At 50.7% G+C, this 22,978-nt stretch overlaps 3 protein-coding genes across 7 annotated transcripts in view; 1 reads left to right on the top strand and 2 right to left on the bottom strand.

The window, feature by feature from the left end:
• SLC13A3 (solute carrier family 13 member 3) overlaps positions 1 to 7,646 on the bottom strand; it is a 34,607-nt gene extending 26,961 nt beyond the window's left edge. The window contains exons 1-2 of one of the 4 annotated variants that reach the window (XM_054845366.1): positions 7,445 to 7,646; positions 6,759 to 6,992 (exon numbers count right to left, since the gene is read on the bottom strand). Coding sequence is in view for 2 of the 4 variants with exons in the window: in XM_054845364.1 (XP_054701339.1) it covers positions 1,926 to 2,036 (111 nt within the window). In the remaining 2 variants the exon portion in view is untranslated. Of the gene's footprint in view, positions 1 to 1,925; positions 2,046 to 6,758; positions 7,279 to 7,444 lie in introns of those variants that run through there. The other 3 variants (XM_054845367.1, XM_054845364.1, XM_054845365.1) reach the window with 3 other exon arrangements.
• Positions 7,647 to 8,954: 1,308 nt separating this feature from the next.
• Positions 8,955 to 10,657, bottom strand: TP53RK (TP53 regulating kinase). The gene is made up of 2 exons (XM_054845957.1): positions 10,114 to 10,657; positions 8,955 to 9,585 (listed from the first exon to the last, which is right to left on the bottom strand). Exons 1-2 carry the CDS (start codon positions 10,655 to 10,657, stop codon positions 9,107 to 9,109), a joined length of 1,023 nt encoding a protein of 340 aa, XP_054701932.1. The 3' UTR covers positions 8,955 to 9,106.
• A 5,667-nt stretch (positions 10,658 to 16,324) lies between these two features.
• Positions 16,325 to 22,771, top strand: SLC2A10 (solute carrier family 2 member 10). Of its 2 annotated transcripts, XM_054846002.1 has the most exons (6): positions 16,386 to 16,467; positions 16,754 to 16,975; positions 18,734 to 20,110; positions 21,136 to 21,258; positions 21,624 to 21,759; positions 22,404 to 22,771. In XM_054846002.1, the coding sequence occupies exons 1-6, from the start codon at positions 16,464 to 16,466 to the stop codon at positions 22,498 to 22,500; spliced, it is 1,959 nt and encodes a 652-aa protein (XP_054701977.1). In that variant the 5' UTR covers positions 16,386 to 16,463; the 3' UTR covers positions 22,501 to 22,771. The 2 variants fall into 2 exon arrangements, with proteins under 2 accessions (XP_054701978.1, XP_054701977.1); XM_054846003.1 differs by lacking the exon at positions 16,754 to 16,975 and having other exon boundaries at positions 16,325 to 16,467.
• The last annotated feature ends 207 nt before the right edge of the window (positions 22,772 to 22,978 follow it).

Consider the following 22,978-nt stretch of genomic DNA (forward strand, 5'->3'; position numbering starts at 1 on the left):
GCGATTTATTCTCACAATTAACCACTGTGTGGTTCAGGCACAAGCTTGCACTGAGCGTACGGTACATCTCCTCACTCTCTAACTGTATCTCATGATTTTCCAAGTGCCAAAGTCAAACAAGATACTATTAAATATAATTGAAGTCACTTGTTCAGCTACCGTAAATGAATGTACAAATATAATTACCTACTTATGAATCTGCAAAGCAATTAAGTACCTGTTGTGCTTTCCGCTCTTTGAGGCAAACAGTATATTCCTCTTAAGAACTCACCCAAAATAGAAAAAAGGGAGATTAAATCCAAAGAATTTTCTCTTTTTACATACGGTGTCATTAAATAAAGGAATGGTCATTCTATTTTTTATCATCATTATTATTATTTGGGAGATTTATTTTGCTATCTTGAATGTAAAGGTTTCACCTGACAAGCACTACGCAGGTTGAAGTAAATGCCACCTTCATGTCCTTACAGCATCTGAATCATTCTATAATCACTGAGTACCAACATCACTTATTTTCTGGTGTAAACAAAGTCATTCTCAAATGGATCTGAGTCAGAATGTAAGAGTGAAATCCTGCCCACACCGAAGTCAGTGGCACAAAATTTCCCAGTGACTTCACTGCCCCGTGGATTTCCACTCAAGGCTCAGAACTCCTGGTGCACAGGAGCTGCGTACATGGGGCAGGTGCAAAAATCCTCCAGCCTCCAAAATTTTGCCACAGATTGCTTAATGTGCAGCCTAAAACACACACGCCAAAGCTCAGAGCTTACCAGAAGACCAATTTTTCCACATCGACAGAACACCACAAATATCGTTCTCGCAAAGCCTTTTCGGATACAGCACCAAAGGTGTCCCCCCCCGAGAATCGCCCGCAGCGGTGCAGGTGGCACTCGCGGCTCCCCTGTGTTTCCCAGCCCTGCACCACGAACCCTGCTGCACGGCCACCTACAGCTCTGCACCATCCCTCTCTCCCTGCCCACACTACTACCCAGTGCAATTCCCATAGCAAACGGGATGGGACAGCAATGCCGTGCAGCCTCAGAGCCCAGCCAAGTCCAGGGTGCTTGCCTCCCACCCCAGCTCTGCAAACACCTCGCTGGGTGGGTGATGCTGGCCATGGCCCTGATTTGCTTCAGTTTCCCCAGCTCCCCTTTGACAGCTATTGATAAAAACTACAATAAGGCTGCTAAGTACCAGCAAGAAGTACTACTTAGTGCAACTTAGTTTGAGCTGATTCTGAACCATAGGTTCCTTATACCTCCCAATGTCTATATGAGCAACATAAATACAGTTCACATGATCTAGCCCTTCTTCCCCCTAAAAAGTTAAAATAAACCAGGACGTCCCCTCCATTCACACTCTAAGGTGGCTGCAGATGGGTGAGGAGGCTTTCGCAGACCCCTCCCTCCGTGGGGAAACCCTGGCAGGTAGCAGGGTGACCCTTGTGAGGGTCAAATACTGCAGGGGCTGAGGCAAGAGGTGAGCAGCAAGGTGGGACAGGGCACTGAGGCTTTGCCCCCTATCTGTGTCCCCAGGGCTGTGCCCCACAGTTTGTGCCCTCAGCGTGTGACACTAATCCATACACTCGGTCCATGCCCTGAGTCAGCGTCCCCAGTTTGCACTCATGGCCTGTGTCTCCTGGTCGACGGCCCGGTTGGTGCCCTGCAGTTGGTGTGCCCTGCTCGGTGCCCCCCGCCCCATGTCCCCGGTCGCAGCCCCCCATCCATGCCCCTGGCCAGCGCACCCCAATCGGTGTCCCCTGCTCCGTGTCCCCCCCAGCGGGTATCCCCAAACTGCAAACCCTGGGTGGCAGCCCCAGCCGGTGCACCCGTCCGTGCTCCACGGCCGGTGGTCTCCATCCACGCCGCCGCTCCATGCCCTCCACCGGTGCCCCCCCCCCCCCGCCGGTGCCCGGGCGCGGGTACCTTGGGGGGCAGGCTGAGCAGCACGGGCACCAGCGCCAGCGGCGCGCACAGCAGCACCACGAACCGCCGGACGCTCCACAGCTTCTTCACCAGCGCCCCCAGCGCCGCCATCCCGCCCCCGCCGCCGCTCCCGCCGCCGCGGCCCCGCTTTATTCCCGGGAGCGGAGCGCGGCCGCCCCGCCCGCCGGGAGGGGCCCCGCTATACCGGCCCGCCCCGCTATACCGGCCCCCTGGATCGCCACACACACGCTTCGCTATCCTCCCGGTCACAGCAGCTTCGGCCACCCGCCTTTTGCAGTCAGAGGGGTTGGGCAGCGGAGACGTTTCGAAACTGGTTGAAAAACTCTGGCGGCGCAAGAGCTCATTCGGTTTGACCATTTCTGCATTGCAGGCCATAAAATAGCATCTGGCTGTGCTAATAACTCAGTACATCTAACTATAAAGAAAGAGTGAGTACAAGTGATTGCTAGAGAAAAAACCCCACTCAAATCCAGCAGTTTAAATATCTGGTTTAGTTCTCAAACATTTCCCCTCCGTGGGCAGAAAGAGTACACAAATGCACATTAAAAACTCAAAAGCATGAGACGAGCAAGGAGCTGCAATTGCTTTTGACAATTCAGTTTAACCAGTGACTGAGATGTTTGACAAGTTGTTTGCAATACCGTCGGAAACACTTTTTTTTTTTTTTGTTAAAAATAAATGAACACAAACAAACAAAAGGCCAGTGGTGCGGAGCGGGATAGAGCCATGGGAAATACCGGAAAAGCAGCAGGCAAAGCCTTGGCTCACACAAGTGTGAGCTCCAGCAAGCGAGTAGCATATGACTATACCCTGGCTGCCCTTAAATAATCAGGCCAGACCCACGCAGTTAAGCATGCTCCAATCACGAGTCAAAAAGAAAACACAAAAGCTGCCCAGTTCTAACGCTGAGGGTGGATTTTCCTGCCAGCTCTGCCCTACATCAGGGTCATCAGAAAGAAGATGGGAGAGTATGTGGGGCTGGACAGGTTCCCCTCCCCTGGACCAAGGTAAATCTCCATGTGTGCTGCAGAGGTTGCCAGTCTCCATTTGACCGCGGGGAGCCCAAGCAGAGGCACCATCACAGGAGACCGAGCTGATGCACTATCAAGTTGAGCAAGAGATCAAAGTCAAGGGAACTGGATTTTCTCTCCGCTTTTTGCATCGCCTGGATTCTCACAATTGGAGGCTAAATGGAGCTGAGTAGTGAGGAGAAAAAAGGTAAAGCAAAATAACCCCCTTAGTACTTCACCAGCATCCTTTGAGCGTTTTAAAACAAATTCAAAACCTGGGTGAATTGACTCCATGTATGTATATGAAAGATGCATAACAATCACGTTCACCAGAGAAACCTTTCCCTTTTCACAATTAATCAGCTCTCTGGAGAATTACTACCTGCAGGCAGGTCACTCCTAGAGCATCAAAGAAGTTGGAGTCAAATGTGTCGGATAAAAAAGCAGACCCCACTGAGGAAAGCTCTCTCCAGCTTATAAAAAACATGAATCACTGGCACAGAGGGAACGCGAAATTAGAGAGACAAGAGTGCGGTGATACAATCAGCATTAGAGATAGGACTGTACCTGTCAAACGGACTCTGCTCCAGGTGTGGATCCACCTCCTCTATTCCCCTCCCTCTCCTTAACAGCACATATATTTATAATTTTGTGCAAACAGTAACAAATCAGTTAATCCCCACAGCCATCCTGGGCAGGGGCTAAAGGGTGACAGCATCGCTACTGCGGCTCTTTTCAAATAGCAGAACAGACACAAAAGCTTTTGCCAGGCACTGCCGGGGGCCGCTGGCAAAGCGAGGATCCGGCATCCGCCTGGCTCCTGGCCCCACGGCCGCCCAGCCCTGCTGGCAAACGCTCCTTCTCTTGGGGCCCAGAAGCACAGAAGCTGACTGAGAGAAAGCTATGGGGGTTTATATCTTGCTATTCTTTAACTGCTAAGCAACAGGAATAAAAAGTTATCATGATAAAAAAATCGAGTAGGAAATTCCTGTGCCACATTAATGCCATCACAGTGGGCTATGGTAGCTTAGGCTGCTTTACCACTTGGGTTGTGGTACATGGTGGAGGGGACGGGCAGATGGATGGCTGAGGACCTGAAAGTAAAATTCACGCCATCAAAACAATGCAACTGCTTAAGATGGGTCCAACTTACCCAACAGACCCATCAGCCAGAGAATGGGTGCACGTGTATGAGTCTGTGCCATGTGCTGGACCAAAGGAACTCTACAAAGCTTCTTCTCTCAAAATCAACCTTGTAAGTTAAAAAAAGCTTCAAAAGAATAATAAGCCATCAATCCCATCTTTCTCTTACAAAGATACAGACTTCTGCCAGCACAGAGGGCGAGGGGAACAGGAGCACATTTCCTCTGAGACATGAGTCACGTCCCTGCCTGGACAGCCCCTTCTCCGATCCCACCCATCCCCTCTCAGCTCAGCGGGGCAGATGCTGGGCTCAGCCTTCAGCGCTTCCCAGCAAGAGTACTGTGCAGGGGCTACACGCTGGTTCACTCAGCTTTCCAGGACTTCAGCTGGGAATTAACATTTAATTTGTTTCCTTCTAAACTCCTCTCTATCACCCCCATTTCCAGTGCCAGCAGCAGCTGCCCTCACTGAATCCCTCCCTGTGCTCCTTGGCCATCACTGGGGTCAGACCTTTCCCCACTCCTGGGCCGTTGCTCCCCGTTACTTACAGAGTAAGTTTAGCTTGGCACAAAAGAAAGAGGTGCTGCGTAGTGCCCAAAGGGACCGCTGTGGGACCCAGCTTTTGCTTGGGCCAGGGAGAGGATTTATTTATCTGTAGTGACCCTCACATAGTGAACTCTGGGTTACAAACGAGCTTTTATGCTTTTATTGCACTAACTTGGTTTCCTATCAGCACTGATGGGAGAGGAGGGTTGCAAAAGGTTATCAGTGTTTTCCATCTTGCAAAACTGGAAAATATCAATTTCCTGCAGACATCAAGGCCTGGACTAAAAAAAAGTTCACTCAAAAAAACTACACCATATAGCTTGTATGCACAGTTTTTACATATACACACAGTAACTGCCGGCACAGAGCAGCCACTGTCCAAAAGTCACGGTAACAGCATACCCAGGTTATGCAACTGCATTTCCATTCCTGGTTCTTGCCATACTTGTATGTGTTTTCTTTCATGTCTGTTTTTCCTCTTAGTGCTCCTATAGATCCTCACCTCACATCTACCTCCAAAAATCGCCTTAGTTCAGCTCTGCACCTATGGCATCAGTGGGCAAAACTGAATTTGTCGTTAATTACTGCAAACTAAAGTCAGGCTGGTAATCCCCAGCTCACAAGCTGGCTCCCCACTCCCACAAGAGAAATCACTGATGATGGTCAGACATCACAATAAACAAAAAAGGCAACTCCAATTCCCTCGGAAATCCTAATGCTGCACATTCTGCTGATGAAATGCCTCTATTTCCATTTCATTTGTCTTTCCCTTTTTCCCCTCTTTTCACAGCTTATTTGCACACTCCTTGTGTTCATGGCACTTTGGGTGACACCCAGGTGTGGAGCAAGATCAGGCAGGTGCTGGGAAGCCCCTGGGAATGAAGCTGTTCCTGGCAGGCCTGGAGTCAGTCCCCCGAGACAACAATTCATTCTTAAGAGCAGGAAGATTCAAGTGGTAGAAAGACCCAGAGTGATCAACTGTCCATTCAGCACACAGTTATAAACATTTTCTGGTGAAAGAACATTTTTCCCAAACACAAAGATTTTTCCGGTCCTAGCGCTGGTGGCAGAGAGACCCCCTGTGGCTGAGTGCAACATAAGCAATCACCCTTCACATCCCCACCGCCTCTCGGGGCCCCCGGGAGGGTTTTGGGGGGGATGAAGGCCAGCACAGCCTTTGGGGCCGGTGAGAACAGAACCTCTGGGTAAGCCAGGGCAGGACTTCACCGCTTCTCCCGGTGTCACACGGAGCTGTGACCATCCTCAGTGTCCAGATCCGCACTCTGAAGAGGGTGGGACTGACCGCTGGGCTGCTTTGGCAGCGGTGGAAATACAAACTAAGAACGACACTCGCTCTGAATTAAAAAGAAGTTTGGGTTTCCAGCCTAAAAGATCATTTACAGCTTTCCAAAGATTATTGTTTCAATTTCACTTAAGAGTAGTTTTAAATTTTATTTGTTTTCCTTTTAAACTGAAACAAGCTAATCTGGGTTGCAAGGACTTTGTAAAAAGTCAGACCAAACTGAAAGAATATTGGTGGCTTGAAACTGTATTTGCAGCAGATAAACTATTCATGTAAAAAAACCCAAACAACAAAACAGGAGTCCTATTTTCCTTATGACAACGCACGCACACTGGACATAAACCCCGAGTATGAATAATGCAAAGGCAAATTATATCAATAGTAATTCAGTGTTGCTTATAACCATGCAGATGCACTGATAGCTAACACAGCAGCAAGCCAAGCTATCTTCAGTCAAACCAAGGCAGGAAACTCCACCTGCCTTGCAAACCAGCCAGGGAATCAGTGGTTTTCATCCACGGAGCTGCTGCCACCGCCACAACCAGTGATACAGCTGAGGCTGCAAGAAGATGCGGGGTGGCTACTTTGCAGGTCCAGAGCGTCCCCTTTGCTGGACATGCACCTGCTGTGATTTTTCCACCCTCAAACAGCAATAGCTCAGCATTCACTACAGCAATCCATATAGGCACATCGGGCTGATCAAGAGGAAATATCAGCAAGTTGTAACACAGATGTGCAGAAAGTAACACTTACATAATGAGGAGGAGTTTTATCACACAGTGAAAAAGCAAACATTTTGTTTTTCATTACCAGTAATGTTCTGCTTTGTTCTGATGCGCCATCACAGAGCAGATTTCAGCAGAGGCCAATTCAGGAGTCCCCGCTAGAAAGCCAGTCTCACGCACCAGCACCCCGAGAGGGCTGGCCCCGCCGCAGGCTGCCGACCCCAGCTCCACTGCAGGGCTTCATCTCAGAGCACCGCGCCGGCCATAAAAACTCGCAGTTGATCAGCTTTGTTTCCACTCCACAGGCCCACAGGGAGAGCTGCATTTTAATAAACACAGTGATAGTTAGAAAGAGGCTTCTTCAAAGGGCTTTACAAACATAACTCAATCCTGGCATCACCAGGAGACAGAAAAAGCGGTGTTTGTACAGATGGGGGATGGCGGGCAGGGAGGTCAGGCGTGCTGCCTCCCCTCAGTGAGTCCGGGATTTGGGGTTCACATCAGGCCTCGTTAGGGGACTCGTTAGCTTACATCCACCTGCTCCCACCATGCCACAAAACCCCACTCCAGCAGTCCCAGGCCACCCTGGGAGCACCGTTTTAAGTGACCGTGTGCTGCCTGGGCTGTTGCATTTTCTCTCCAAGCAGGCAGGAGAGTGTGCAGCAGCACCAGCTCCTAAAGCCCCGCTGCTCCCTGCACGGAAACATGGCTCCTTCTTCTCGCCCCCAGCCCGGGCTGCAGCACGGCCAGCAATAAAAACAAGTCACCCACCAGCGAGCAGGGAGTCCCGCGGCTCCGCAGCCAAAGCTGTGGCTGGGCGGTGGAACCCGGGGCCCCACGCCGGGGCCGGGCACTCGCCCAGGCGGCTCCTCTGGCAAGAGGTGAATGCGCGCCGGGCACGGGCAGCCCGCAGCGCTAGGACACTTGCGCGGCCGCGAACCCGCCGTGATAGCGTTGACAAACGGCAGCGCTGCGGCGGCGCCACCGCACGGAATGAGCTTGCAGCAGCACCAGCGCCTCCTGCTTCTCGGCGCCGCCTGCCCGCCCCCAAAACGCAACCCCAGGCTGGTGCCTCGCTCCTCTCCCCACCCGGGGCTCCCAGCGCCCTGGGCCACGGTGCCCAGCGAGAGGACTCCTGCTTGCCCCGTCCCCAGGCTGGGTTTACTCAGGTTGCTTGGCTTTAAGCGGGGAGGAAGAAGCCCTCCGTCCCCTCCTCCCCTGCCAGGCAGAGTCGTGCCCGCCACAAGCCCCGTGCTGCTTTCACGGCTGCTTTGTCCCCTCGGGGTGGAACGGGCCCGTCCGTGGCTGTGAAAAAGCGAGGGTCATGCCGTGCGGAAGGGGTTCCTGCAGGGTTTGCTCCCTCTTTTGCACATTTTCAGAGAGAGCAGCAACAAGAGAACAGAGGAGCTGTCCCGACAGACAGAGGCTGCCCAACGCTGCAGATACTCAGGGGGAAGTTCCCTGGTTCTCTTAAATCATTATCTGAATAACAAAGCTCACACACTTACCCAGCACACACCTTCCATCCCATTCTGCTTGTAACACAGAGGACTGATTATCTTCTAACTCACCTGCTGTGGGGTTTGTAAACTTTTCCTCTGGGCCATCTTCCATTGACACCATTAAATACAGTAACCCAGAAAACGTTACCAAAAACCCAGTATTACTGCCTACCTCTGCCAACTGCCTACCTAGGCAGACAATCACAATACAAGCAGTCCCTCTTATAAAGCACCAAAAAATGGAAATTTACAGCAGACTTCTTGCTTAAAGTGGAAGTTTCTCAGCAGAAAATTGTTCTTGATTCACCATTTTTATATTTATTTAAGGAAATACTATTGTCTGAAAGTTAAAAAAGCCAAAATTACTCCTGGAAGAAAATGAACCTGTCTTATGTTTACCGCTGTATTTCAGCATTGCCTGTGTCCTAGAATTCAGTCCTCCCAAAATTTTTCAGAAGGTGTACAACCATTTATAATGGATTTAAATGCTTTGTAGTTTTCTGGGGAAAAAAAAAAAAACCAAAAAAACCCACCACATTTGTTTTTCTTAATTAGCTTCTGTAGATGCTCTGCAATCCCCAGGTCCCTCTTACCTCCAACGAATCCATGGTCCACAGGCTGAGAAGTATTACTCGGTGTGATTCTAACCACACGAAGAAAAGTGCAAGTGGAATGACACTGTAAATTACTTTTAAGAAGAAATATTTAACATTTATGAAAGAAGTGACCTTTAGTTGTTTCTCTCGTCTGTGCTCCCATCCCACAATTACTTTGGTAACTTTATGCCACTTAAACTAATTCAAATTTATTTATTTATTTGAAGACACAGTTATCAAAATAGTAATCTGTGAATTAAAACCAACTGGAAGTATAAATAACCATATTTGCAAAACCTAAGTAGCAATATTTCTCCATCCCTAAGCCCACTCTTCTAACCAATCATGGATCTCTTCCTTCCCCTTAGCCGTACTTCATCCAGCTTTTTGATCACAGGACCAGATTTTTTAGATGTAGCTGCATAGGTCTTTAGCAGAGTTTTAAACATCATTTCAGTATCTGGATGAGTGCTTAGGAAGGCTTTTTCCAGAACATACAAATCAACTCCTTTATCCTCTGGAAGACCTGAAATAAAACTGAGGCCAAAGTCTATCAGCACCAAGTCCAGCTTCTCTGTGGGGGGCCGCATAAGTATATTGGAAGTTGTAAGATCCCCATGTATAAGATCTTCATCATGCATTCTTGCCAACAGCTCACCCATCTTCTCTGCTAAGGTAAGGAGGTTACTGCTATCATTTCCACTCCGTTGTACAGAATAAATATGATCTTGAACAGTAATTGAGTCTACAATATCTTCGAGATATATGGAGTTGGTGACGTAATCCACGAAGTAGACCACTGGAGCTGAAATCCCTATTTAAAAAAAGGAACAAATGAAATGCTGTTAATTTATAGGATTTCCCAACTTTATTTTAACAACAAAACACAACCAATACAAGCCTTAACCAGAAATGCCAGTGCAGATCACCCCCTGCCCCTGACAACCCACATCTAGGAACGGCCCCCACCAAATCCACTTCCAACCCATGCTGCGCTAGCCTTCAGTCTTAATCTAGTTGGGAGTTCAAGCTTGGTAACAGACTGAGCTCCTCCTGGGGCAAGACTCCCCGGAAAGACTCATAGGGGCTTTCTGGCCGAGGATAAGCTGCGTTTTAGGGGAGCACGCTGAAAAAGTAAAGCAGGTCACCCCAGGATGAGAAGAAGCCACCTGCATCCTTCAGAATGAAGCGGGAAGGACAGCAAATGTCCGTTATCTGCTCTGCGGGACATGCAGAACCCGGGGGTGCCGGTGAGCACGGCAGCACCCGGCGCCCAGGGGTGTCTGTCCCCTCAGGGCAGCCCCGCCTCACGCCGCCCCGGCCCCGCCGCCCCCGGGCCCACCTGCCCGCCGGCACCGCAGCAGCGACCGGGCCTCCTGCGCCGTGCGCCGCCGGCTCAGCCGCTCCTCCAGCGCCGGGTGCCGGTACCGCTTCGGGATGCGGAGCTTGGCCACCGCCGGCCGCCCGAGGAACAGCCCCCGGTAAACGCGCGCCTCGGCGCCCTGCTGCACCAGCTGCAGCCCCGGCAGAGGCGGCGGCGGCGTCTCGGCCTCGGCCACCACAGGGCCCGCCGCGTCCGCCTCGGGCTCGTCCATCGCAGGACCCGCGGGCCCGGGCTCGTCCATCGCAGGACCCGCGGGCCCGGGCTCGTCCATCGCAGGACCCGCGGGCCCGGGCTCGTCCATCGCAGGGCCCGCGGGCCCCGCCTCGTCCATCGCAGGATCCCCGGCCCCGGGCCCGGCCATGCCAGAGCACACGCCGCCCGCCTCTGCCTCCGCCGCCGCCATCACAGGGCCTTGCCGCCATACAGCGCATGCGCGTCGCGCCCCCACTTCGGCAATCTTCGGTAGCCTTTGCCGGAAACCTGCGAACTCTCCAAGCTCCATCTCCCCGCCCCCGCTCGTACCGCTCCCCGGCGCCCTCGCTATAGCGTGTCCTGCGCTTTTCCTGGTGCTGTCTCTCCCAAAACTCCTCTTTGTGCTTCCCCCTACAAGCCCTGCTGCGCTCTGCCTGCCTCTGCCGTGCTGGGGGATACTGAGTAGCTGCAGGATGGTAGGACTTGTGCCTCAGCCTCCCCCAGCCCCAGCCAGGGCATTTTCCTGTGTTTCTGCCAGTGCACGAGTGAGACCTGCAGTGCCCCAGGGCCTGCAAGAGAGCTGCCGGATGTGCATCTTCCCAAGACCACAAGTGGGGTCTTGTGGTCCCCCATGAGGTGCTTCCAGCACCACGTCGGAGCCACCTGCCAGGGCATCAGCCCTGGGGCTCCATCACCATGCAGACTCCATCCCTGGGGCATCACCCCCAGTGCTCCACCACTGGCTCCTGGCGCTTTATGTGCCAAAAGCCTTCGATGGAGCCCGTGCAGATCTACTGCAGCTGCCCAGTTCGTGGCTGGGGAGAAGAAGGGGTTTGCCCGTAGGCTACAGGGGATGGCCAGCCTGCAACTGGGCACGGTGCGACCTCGCGTCCCCGTGCTGGGCAGCACCAAACCTTCTGCCCCAGGTGCTGGCACAGGCCACTCACACGGTGAGTCGGGTGACTCCCCCTTCCTCGAGCAGCCAAGCCCCACACCTCCGTGTTGGTACAAATGGACAAACCTCAGTATCTTGGGAGCAGTATTTGGGTATTTATGGCACACTGCAAACCCACTACTCTGCTGGGTGATGTGCACGTACTGTGATGTATGTTCCTCAGAAGATATAAGAGACTTCAGCCCAGTCCATGTCAATATGTTTTCAATTGTTGCCTTTGAGGAGCCACAAGTTCATTTTGTTTTCTCATCCACAACATTTGTTTCCCTTTCAGAACGTTTATATTTTATTAACACATTCCACACAGCTTACTTGTCATTGCATGGTGGGATCATGCCTGGCAAATATTTATCTTGCTTCAGTAACAACTTTTGAACAACCTTCCCAAGTTTTCAATGATATGGGTAATTCATCCTGCAATTCCGCCCACTCGTGGCACACTCCTTCGGCTGCCCTCGCCACAGCAGGGCCGCAGGACCCAGCAGCTTGGCCAGGGAAACAGATGTGTTCCTGGGCTCCATGGCTGGGATTTGCGAATGCCACAAACAATCATATAAACAAAGAGGTTTCTCCCCGTGTTGTGAGCAGATTTTATCTAAGCATCCATGCACAGCCCCCACAGATATACGTATATAACCTATGAGTAAGTACACACAGATGCCCTCGGTTCATTTTTCTGGTAAATACGATAGTCTTCTCTCATGCTGGCCAAAAATATCCTCCAGAGCTTTCAAAATACAAAAGAAAATATTTTTGCTTTATTTTTCCCATTATTTTATTTATTTAAATTTTATCTTCTCTGTGATTTCACTTATTCTTTCCTCTTTGAATGCAATAAACAGTTGACATAGCCCTTGGAAACAATCTAGAGCCATTTACAATATTTATGGTATCACCCAGTATTTTTATTGGAATATTGAATCACCCCAGAGAGTTGCACTGAAGCCACAGACTTTCTGGTAAATTGTTTAATTATGTAACTTTGTTCTCCTGGTGACAAGCATTTATAAACTCTCCTTTTACAAACAATGTAATTGAGTTAAAAATTGCAGTGCAGCAAACCAAGCTAATGGAAACCAAGGCAGATCCCATGCGCTCCTCCCTGCTCCCCTGCCGATCCCTTGGCATCGGGCAGGCTGCAGCGCTGCGGGCAGCTCTCTTATCACCACCCCGGCTTTCTTAAGGACAGAAGCTGCGATCCTCAGAGCTGGACAGACTGGAAAAGGGCTGAATTCGGGCTACATCAGGACTCAGGTGGCTCTTCGTGCCCAGCTAAGGCACTTGTTAGCTGTGAGGTTGTGTCCTCAACCTGCAAAGCATGGGCACGGGGATAAGCCCTCCTGCGTGTGAATTCGCAGCGCTGACTCCATCGCAGCTCAAAATTACACATTTTGGGCAATTCCACCAGCAAAGGATGCTACAGGCAGGGTAGGCTGCAGGGAGCGGCCACCCAACAGAGGGGTGCAGGGGTGCAGGCAAGCACCCTGGGTTGCCTCAGGCTGCCATGCTGGAGGCACCCCTAAAACGTGCAGGAAACAGGACCCACAGGGTGACCACCAGTGCTGACCAGCATTTCCAGCGAACCCCCCCAGGGTTAGGATAAATATAAAAGAAAATGCGTGCAGCCTGGTGTAATAAGGAGAAAGCTCTCTGGGCTGTAAACGAGCACGCAATAAGTGCAGGTGCCTGGCGAGCTGGCTCCATCCCAGCCAGCTGTAACACTGGTGCCTGCTCTTGGATTATAATTTTCATCAGTAACTGAATTGCGCTTGGTCAGTTTGGTCCCCTGAATCCCTTCCTAAGGGTCAACTGTAATTAGAAAAAATGTGCATGAGTGTGTGATGAGTGTTGCTGAACACCATGTCTTCCTTTTTCCAGGATGGACTTCTCTTTCCTCTTGTATTTATATTTTCATTTGTGATTTTTAAAGCCTGTTTCAACTGCTCCAGCCCTCAGGTAGAGATCAATCACAGCCGGGTTGTGTTACCAAACACAGGCTGCCGTTTCAAATGCCGAGCCCTTCAGGAAGCGCATTCCTGCGGCTCAGCCCTGGAGATGTGTTGTTCAGCTGCAAAGCAGGAACGCGTCCTCGCGCCCCGCAAGTCCAGCAGCCAAGAGCAAGATAAGGATCAGATGGGGAAATGGCACTGCCAAGACACACAGTCTCGAGAGGAGGAGGAAAGCATTGCAGGAGGGAGCAAGGCTAGAAATGTGTCAATGGAGCATGGGCCAGTCCTGGTGGATCAGCCCCTCCAGACCTTCTTATGCAGAGCTTAGGGACAAAGCTACTGACTTCAGCAGGCCCAGAATACCCATTAACTACAAACAGCATGATAAGAAAGATGTACTTTTAAAACTGCAACGGAAGATTTTCTCCTGCAAAGGAAAAGAAGAAAAAAACCAAAAACCAAACCCAAACAAACAATGCAAAGGAAGAATTATCCTTGCTGTACATCATAGCAGGTTTTCACCTTTTTTTCAGAGGACCATAACCCTCAGCCATGCACAGCGTCAACATTTCTGTACATACTGATGTCATCTTTTTGGCCGCCTTTTGTAAACATACCATAAAGCTCTGCCTATACTCCCCAGGACATTGCCTCCTTGCTGTCTGTGCTAATGATGTTTATTGCCCTGCCAGAGAACAGGAAGCCTCCAGAAAATGGCAGGGTGGCAGATAAACAAATGCTGAGTGACCATGGAGAAAAATATAATTTCTTCCTTCTCACACTGAAATCATTTGAGAAGGAAGGAATTACTCAGGCAAACTGCAGATCACGTAGCCAAGAGCGGGTTTGCCCAGTGGCTGCTGAGGACTGTAGGTCCCCTCTGGCTCTCTGCCTGGCACGATGGGGAATGGCACGTGGGAAACATCTCCCCCAGTTCATAACACAACACACCCAAAATGTATAGGCCTGAGCTCCAGGGAGAAGCTGCAGAGGCCAGAGATCATGGGCAAGATCACGCTGTATCCCCAGCATCCCCCTGTGTTCCCAAACCTTGGAACATGAGCCCAGACACAGAGCTGTAGTGCCTGCTGCCCACCACGAACTGGCCTTCTACGCAGGGTGTTGGGGAAGAGAGAAAACTGCAGTCATTTCTCCTTCTGAGTGTCACGAGAGCTGGTCATGATGTCAGAGCTATTTAAACTACTTTAATATGACTTGCAAATCCGACTGAAAAGCTCATTCCGTGAACCCCATTGGTTTCTGTTGGCTGGTGTTCATGTCTGAAGCCATTCTTCCCCGAGTGTGTGATCCGTGTGCAGCTGTCAGTTTGTGTCTGATACAAGGTTTTACAAGAGGTATTTTTACATACTGAATTTCCATTGAAATGAGAGCATATGAATGGGAAGCATTTATTTAATCTATAAACCAGGTAGATGATTTGAAACACTTTCAATATTCACTGAGTTTGAGAAGAAACAAAACCAAACCCCTTTGATCAACTGCTGCCTGTGTTGCAGGCCGAATATCCAACAGACTAAAGCTGAAAGGATATGCATGATCCAGTATCGCCCGTCTCAAGCATCCCAAAACTAGGAGTTGGAGCAAAAAAAGAGTCGGCATCACTGGTCTGCAGAACAGAGCCATGACATGGCCCTACTTAGAAGAAGAATAATTCTTCAAATATTTATCCTAAATGTCACATTAACAGGTGGAATGACTGAAAAAGCTCTTTCAAAAAAATACCATGTGTTCCTCATTCTTCACCCACCTGTTTACCCACCTGTGTCAGAGGGGTGTGCCGGCACCACAGACACGATGGTCACTGATGCAGACCTTCCCCAACTTGACCTGGTATTGTAGCAAAAAGCTTCACCAGCACAGGTTTCACAGAGCGCTGGGCTGGAGCTCGTGCTGTTATAACGGTGTGATTAAATGAAATATTACCTGCAGTCACATCCCAGCTCGCAGTGCAGGTTTATGGTCATTTGCACTTATCTTTCAGCAGCAGTCCCTGTTGCGTGGCTCTGGGAAGGCTGTGCAAGCCCACCCGCAAACCTGTGGCAGCACATCTTCCCCGCGCTGGTCCCCACGCCAGCTGGGTTACAGCAAACTTCTGAACATCGCATGTACTTCACGACACCGCAACCTTCCCAGCAACTGCACTTTACATGAACGGCACCGAGGGAGAATGTTTGCGTTGTGTTAAAGATTTTTGAAAGCACTTGTAGGCATATCGAGTTCTGTAAAATCCTTGTTGTACAAACTGGACTTTGGGATACGTGAACTTACCCTCAAACTCAGAAAAATATCTTGCATCCAAGTGGAAGTCTCAGCTGGTGTCTTTTATGCAGTAGCCAGCAGGAAGGTTTCTGTTCCACTCAGCAGCAAAAGAATGTTAACTGCAAGGAAAGTTGAATACTGAAATATTTTGCCTAATGGAGGGTGAAGGAAATAAGCTCGAGTGACGGATCCTTTCTTTCCCACAGAAGAGAAAGGTAAGAGTGCAAACTCAGTCACATTGCTTTTTTGGGGGGTTTTTTTGTTTGTTTTTTGGGGGTTTTTTAACCTTTGAAATGGTCACTCCTTTCCTAGCAGGTTTTCCTTGGCTTTGCAACCGAGCTACCTAGAAACTATAATAAACTGTCAATCTCCCGTGGGCTTGCTAGAGGCTTTCTAGCCTGGAGGAGTGAGGCTCTGCATTACAGAGGGTCTGCAGTCGGCGATAGACTGGGGACAGAGTCGTCATTCCAGCAACCTGAGCCGTGCCCTGCCACATCCCCGTTTCCAGACCAATTAGCAAGGTACCCCCGGTAAAATGTCCCCAGCCACCCCGCGGGGGCAAACCTGGGCTGCAGGCAGCGGCCACACGCCCAGCCCCGGGTTACGGCGCGGCGAGCGGGAGCGCGTCCCGCCACACTCATTCATCACCCCGGAGTGACGCTCCTTCTCCCCGGGCCCTTCGCATCAGCGCCCCGGGGCAGCCGGCACCCCGAGCAGCACATCCCAGCGAGGGGCGGCCCGCCCGGGCCCCCCACCCCCGGCTCCCCGAGGGGGCGGGCAGGGCGACTACAAGCCCCAGGCTGCCCGGCCGGGAGGCAGGGCGGGAGCGACGTGGCGCTGCGCGGCCCCGCTCCGGCCGCCGGACCCCGATCCGCTCCGCCCCGATCCGCGCCCGCCGCCGCGGAGCGCCGGGGGCTCTGCCCCGCCGCGCCATGGGTGAGTGCCGGCAGGGCCGGGGGAGGGGGAGGCCGGGGGCGCCCCGGGGGTGCGGGACGGCGACCGCCCCCCGCCGGCGGGAGGGAGGCGGCGAGACCCTCTCGGGAAGGGGCAGCCGGGCTGGGAACGGGCGCGTCCTGCTCCGGGAAAAAGTGGTTTGGTGTTTGGTGTTGGGGTTTTTTTTGGTTTGGTTTTTTTAAAGAAAAAGTTTTCAACTTTTCCTAAAGGCTGAGACTGCATCTCTCTCCCCCCGCCCTCCAACTCCCTTTCTTTCTATTTTTTTTAGCACTTCCAGCAGCAAACATAAAGAGACATGCAATTTCCCGTGACAGTCCCAGGGCCATCCCAGGAGCATACCCGGGAAGAGAGGGCTGCGAGCGGGAGCAGAGCCCCAGAGAGTGTGGAGGGAGCGCTACCGCTTTGCTAGAGGCAGCGGCGCCTGGTGACATTGGTGTAGGCAAAAAGGGACTTCAGCAGTTCAGAAGTCAGCTAGCTCAGTCTCAGCCAGGTCAGCAGCACTGGTTACTGCTCAGTCCCGGAGCATGGCCCTCCGACCAAGTTTCATCATAGGCAGGGAAGCGCCTGGCACGGCTCCTTGTGAGACCCATCAAACTTTCTGTCCTCATGTGAATATCCAAAGAGTTCTCAAGTTCCCCAGCTACATCAGAATAGACTATATACAAAGCTGGATTTCAAACAAGGTTCATAAACTATTGCTGCTCATTAAGTTAACAAGAAATACAGCAAAATCTGATGGAATCAACTCGAATTGAGTTTGTGGCTTGAAACTAATGGCATGCCTGCTTTATGCAAAGCCTTTTGTTCTCAGTGAGCAAATATTTTTTCTAATTATCTGCATAACATGTGTACAAGGAGTGATAAAAGCAGTGCAGGTAGTCACACAGAGCATGGTGGGAGGGACTGGTGTGTAGCTGGAATGACATAAGTAACACAAATGAAACACAGAGGGTTACAGAATAAATACAAATATAGCCATCACTGAGAAATAACCTTTATTGCTAGCTGTAATTAAAGGCCAGAGACACTTCCTATTAAACAGAGCTTATGAGGGGAAAAAAAGCCCTTAGGCAGGGTGAGGAAAGTTTTCCATGGTCTGGTGGTTGTGTCCACATTCTTTCCACATAGAATCCACTGAAACTATGAGTATTTCTAATTAAACAAAGCCAATGTGAGAATACAGATAGTATTATACGCTCAAAATCAGCACAAACCTCTAAGCTAATGCAATTTGCCTGTGCCTCCAAAATTGTAACTGGAGGGAAGAGGTCCCTGGATCAGCACTGACTCTCACACCATGTGCAATCCCCCCTGCCATAACATGACTAATGGTTCACACGTGGTCACCTTTTCATCCTCTCCCCAGGGTGAGAGGCATGTGCAACAAGCACCTTTTTTTTTTTTTTTAGGGTTCTTTGGGGTGGGTTGGTTGGTTTGGGTTTGGTTTGCTTTTGCTGTTGTTTTTTCTTGTTTTAACTAAACTTACTAAACTTGCATGCTCAGCTATATGGGAAGGGCAAGGTCAATCGCTTCTTGTATTGGAGGCCAGCAACAGTGAGCTTTTCAGCTCAAGATGAAGTTTGTCCTGTAGTCCTGGATCAGCCTGAGAAGGTTGTGCCTGGCTCGGGGATCCTGGGCACTACGTGCTGTAGGAGGAGAGATGAAGAAATCAGGGCCACCCCCCCAAAGTCGTGCTGGGAGTGCAAGATTAACTGGGGGAAATGAACTTTTGCGAGCAGCCGTTTTAATGACAAGGTAGGGAGGGTGAATGCAGAGCCTGCAGTGAGAGCTGGTGGTGCCATATGCACTGAAACATGAAAATGATAATGCAGAACAATTCAGAACCAGAAAGCAGAAGCTGTGTTTCCTGCCCAGCACAGATTTTGTAATCAGAATCATGGGAGGCCACAGAGGATACCCCCATACAACTCCAGGCACTACAAATCACTGTCCTCCACTTAAATACAAGTCTTAACTTTGTCAGCAAAGTTCTGTTTTCACAGTTCTACACCTCAAATGAGTGCCTCTGCAGGTAGTGGATGTGCATGCAGGCCTGGTCGGTTGTGTGACTATCTGCAAGTGCCTCTACACATGACCTACTGCCTTTTGGGGAAATTCAGCATCATGGTTTTGTAGATGGAAAACTTGGGTGTCCTGCGAGAGTTTTTTTCCAGCTTGTTCGTGCTGATAGCTTGCCAGCTAGCGCCGGAAAACTGAACCTAGTGTTGCTTGCTTGCTTGTTTTCCAGGTCGTGCACTGCTGGTCCTCCTCTTGTCTGCACTGGTGTCTCTCCTGGGTGGGCTGATATTTGGATATGAGCTGGGGATTATCTCCGGTGCACTGCTGCAGTTGCAGATAGACTTTCACCTCAGCTGCTTCAAGCAAGAAATTCTTGTGAGCGCCCTCCTTATCGGAGCTCTCCTCGCCTCTCTGGTTGGGGGGATCCTCATTGACCGCCATGGACGGAGGAGAGCAATCCTCGTCAGCAACTTGGTCCTGTTGGTTGGCAGCCTTATTCTCACATTGGCAAGGTCATTTATTGGGCTGGTCATTGGGCGCATGACCGTGGGCTTTGCCATCTCTGTCTCATCCATGGCCTGCTGCATCTACGTCTCAGAAATGGTGGCTGCTCATCGGCGAGGGCTGCTGGTGTCTCTCTACGAAGCAGGTGTCACCGTAGGCATCCTACTGTCCTATGCACTGAATTACGTCTTTGCAGATGTGGATGAGGGATGGAGGTACATGTTTGGGCTGGCCATTGCCCCGACGGCCATGCAGTTCCTCAGCATCCTCTTTCTGCCAGTGAACCCTGTGAAATTAAGCTCGTGGGACTCAGACTGCCAGAAGGGCCTCATTCAGTTGCAGAGCACTGAGGACAGAGAGATGGCAAAGCGGGAACCCTATAAGGAGAAACATTACTCATTTCTTGACCTTTTCAGGACCAGAGACAACATGAGAAGGCGGACTCTGGTAGGCTTGGGACTGGTGCTCTTCCAGCAGTTCACTGGGCAGCCCAATGTGCTGGGCTATGCCTCCAAAATCTTCCACTCGGTGGGGTTCCAGAGCAACTCCTCAGCAATCCTGGCCTCTGTTGGGCTGGGGGCGATAAAAGTGGTGGCCACGCTCGTTGCAATGGCCTTTGCAGACAAGGCTGGCAGGAGAGTGCTACTCATGGCTGGCTGCGTGGTGATGGCCACCTCTGTCACCACCATTGGCCTCACCAGCCGCATTGCTCCGCTGGCCATGGCCAGGGACTGCAAGGCAGCTGCAGACCCGAATGCATCCCACAGCCTCACCCAGCACCCCCTGATGCCCGTATCCTCCCAGCCTACTGTGTCACCCATCCCACCAGCATCGGGTGCTGTCAAAAGTCAGGCAGGCCCTGGTTTTGCTGCCACGAGGAGCCTTACAAAAGTTTTTGCCAGTATTCAAAGCAGAGAGGTTGTTCCCGATTCTTCCCTGGCTCAGAAAAGGGGCTTGGTAGGTCAATCCAACAAAGAGAGAGTGGAAAGCACAGGCCCTCCTTTCAGTGGTGCTCCCTGGACAGAAAATATAGTTTTAAATTGGATTACGCTGCTGAGCATGATGGCTTTTGTGAGCGCCTTCTCAATTGGATTTGGACCAAGTAAGTATGGTGTTTATATATCCTTGCACTAACCCAGAGAATAAAGTAGGGCTGACCTTTGAGGGCCGCTTGAAACGTTCATTATGTATCTGCTTTACCTAGCAGCTCAGTGTCTGGGAACTGGAAGTATGTCACCTTCTGCCCACTGAATCGTTTTCTAGCATTGCAGCTCTGCCAGCTATAGGGCTGGTACAGCACTAGAATAACTTGCTCTTCCATGCTATCACTACCCTTGCAATGGTTTTGTTTTTCTGTCACGCTCATTGCAAAAGTAGAGCATCCCGCAAACACTACCTAATCTTCCCAGCACCCTAGTGAGAAGAAAAATAGAGGACTGAGGACAGAGGGACTTCTGCTGTGTGATAGAGGCAGAACTGGAAATGGAACCTCTTTGAAAGTTTCTCAATATCAGTTGGTCTTTTTCTGCAATCGTTATTTATTCATCAGATGAAAATAGAGACTAGTTCTTGCTTCCATGTGACCTCTACTGTTTTCTGGCATTTATTGCTTTAAATGCCTTGATAGAGAATACAGGATCTCTCAAGAGAAAACATAAGTGAGCAAATTTCATGGGTTTGACAGTGACCCTGTAACTTACTTCAAGCAAAATAACCCTGAGATAGGAGAGACTACTTTAAGATATGTATTGCTTTAGCTCTGTTCCAAACGGAACATCATCTCCCTAATCCTACCCCTTTCTTATTTCTTTACAAAGAGCATGTCCTGACAGCAGGTATGCCATACCTTTTCCATCATCCCTGAATGGAATGACCAACTGCCCTGCTTTCTTCTTTGCTCCCCGGACCTGTTCATTGGTATTTCATTCCTCCGTGGAGCACTGAACAGGGAGTTTTGAAGTGTTCTGCTGTGACCTGACACTGAGATCAATGAATGTTTGACACTACCAGCAGCAGGTGCTGGGTAAAGCCAGAGTTTAAAACCCCTGCTGAAATCTTCCTTGCCCATTTCGCAAATAAATTGCTTAACCCCTACAACTGTCTTTCTGATCTCTCTAATCCATGCAGTGACCTGGCTGGTCCTCAGTGAGATCTACCCTGCTGGGATAAGAGGAAGAGCATTTGCCTTCTGTAACAGCTTTAACTGGGCTGCTAATTTACTGATCAGCCTCTCCTTCCTGGACCTTATTGGTAAGTGGCCGTCCCCCATCCCTCCAACTCCCACAGCTGGTTAGGGAAGGTGGCCATCGCAAGCTGTTTGGAGATTAAGTGGCATTTTCAACCCTGGGGCCTCGACACTGGAATAAGTGTGACCCTGATGCCTCCAAGAGCAGAAAAACCAGTCCCTCCGCCACCCTTTCATGAAAGTCATCCATCACCCGCTGGGCTGTACTATAGTACCGCAGTGTCAGGAAACTCCCTTCTGAGAGCTTCTCAAAATAAGATGCCCCTGTCAGGCACCAGTGACCTCCTCACAGTAAGCAACCAGCTTCTTTTGTATCCCACAACGTGACTTACCTCCAACAGATTCTTCATGCACTTGAATCTCTCTGCAGATGCCATTGGTTTCTCTTGGATGTTTCTTCTCTATGGACTGATGGGAATGATGGCTGTTATATTCATTTACCTTTTTGTTCCGGAAACAAAAGGACAGTCTTTAGAGGAGATAGACCAGCAGTTCTCCAGGAAACGGTACGTGTGCTGTTGTACCAGTGTGAGGGCTGGCTTTGGGTTCTTCACACTAGCAGTCCCCGAGGTCTATGGCACTGGGCAGCTCAGGGCTGTTGCAAAGTCTGGTCAGTGCTGCTGAGAATATCTCAGGTTTGTGCAGGCCGATGGGATGGGATGGGAGAGCTGCAGCGTGGTTCATCAGCAGGTCACTGCCCTGAACCTTGCGGCCGTGCTGCTGGAGGGCACTAGTGACACTAGGGAAGAAAAGGGCTAAAAGCCAGGGCTTGTGGATGAGGGGAGGAGAGCAGGACCAGAGCATGGCACAGGCAGGTCAGGACAGTGAGGTCCTTAGAGTAATCCTGGACTGATCCTTCTCCTCTGGGGCAGAGATATCCCTTGGTGTAACACATGCCACAGGCTCTCACTTGGTAACTTCCATGCAAAGCCTGTGATGGACAAGGAAAGATCAAGAGGGGTTTGTGCAATCCTGGTTGAGGAGGAGGTGGCAGGGCAAGCATCGCTGGAGCAGAGGGAGGTTGTGCAGCCACAAGGCCCAGGGGAGGGAGCGCACACCGGGGGGCTGGGGAGGGGCAACTGCCGTAAACCCCTGCCTGGCTCCCTGTGAGCAGCAGCTGCTGCAGCTGACCTTCACCATTGCCCAGCAGGGTGCAGGAAGGAAATGTATTTAAGCAGAGACATGGAAGAGGAGCGAGCTGCAAACACGCCCAGTACCAGAGAGTGGAACATGCCAGCAGCTCATGAGACCAACAACATGCCCACAGCATCACCCTGAGGAGCGGAGCAGGCTGTACCATCCAGACAGTTCTTTTCCACGGCCTTTAACTGGTGACGTCTCACAGACAGTTTTCACTGCAGTGCCTTACACCTTGGGACATGCCGATAGCTGTCCTTTGGGTCCTTGGAAGATCGTAGGTTCCTTTGATACCTTTTATTTTTCATGGTTTGTATCGCCTGTCATTTAAGAGATTAATGGTTTTGTACGTAGGAATTAAAGCACAACTTTTGCTGACAATGCTTTCCATCCGTGCTGTTCATTTGTAAGCAAGATACATTGTTTTCTAGTTCTTTTAAATACTTGAAGCTTTGCAGAGGGGACTGTAGCGCAGAAGGAACGCGTCAAGCACTCAGCAACATACGTTGATATTGTCACCTTTTGTAACGTCTGTGTAGGAGCCTGGAGCCTGAGATGGGAGCGAATGCGGATAAACGCCCTGTTTCA

The sequence above is a fragment of the Grus americana genome, chromosome 17 (assembly GCF_028858705.1).
Source record: "Grus americana isolate bGruAme1 chromosome 17, bGruAme1.mat, whole genome shotgun sequence".
In the NCBI taxonomy this organism is placed as follows: domain Eukaryota; kingdom Metazoa; phylum Chordata; class Aves; order Gruiformes; family Gruidae; genus Grus; species Grus americana.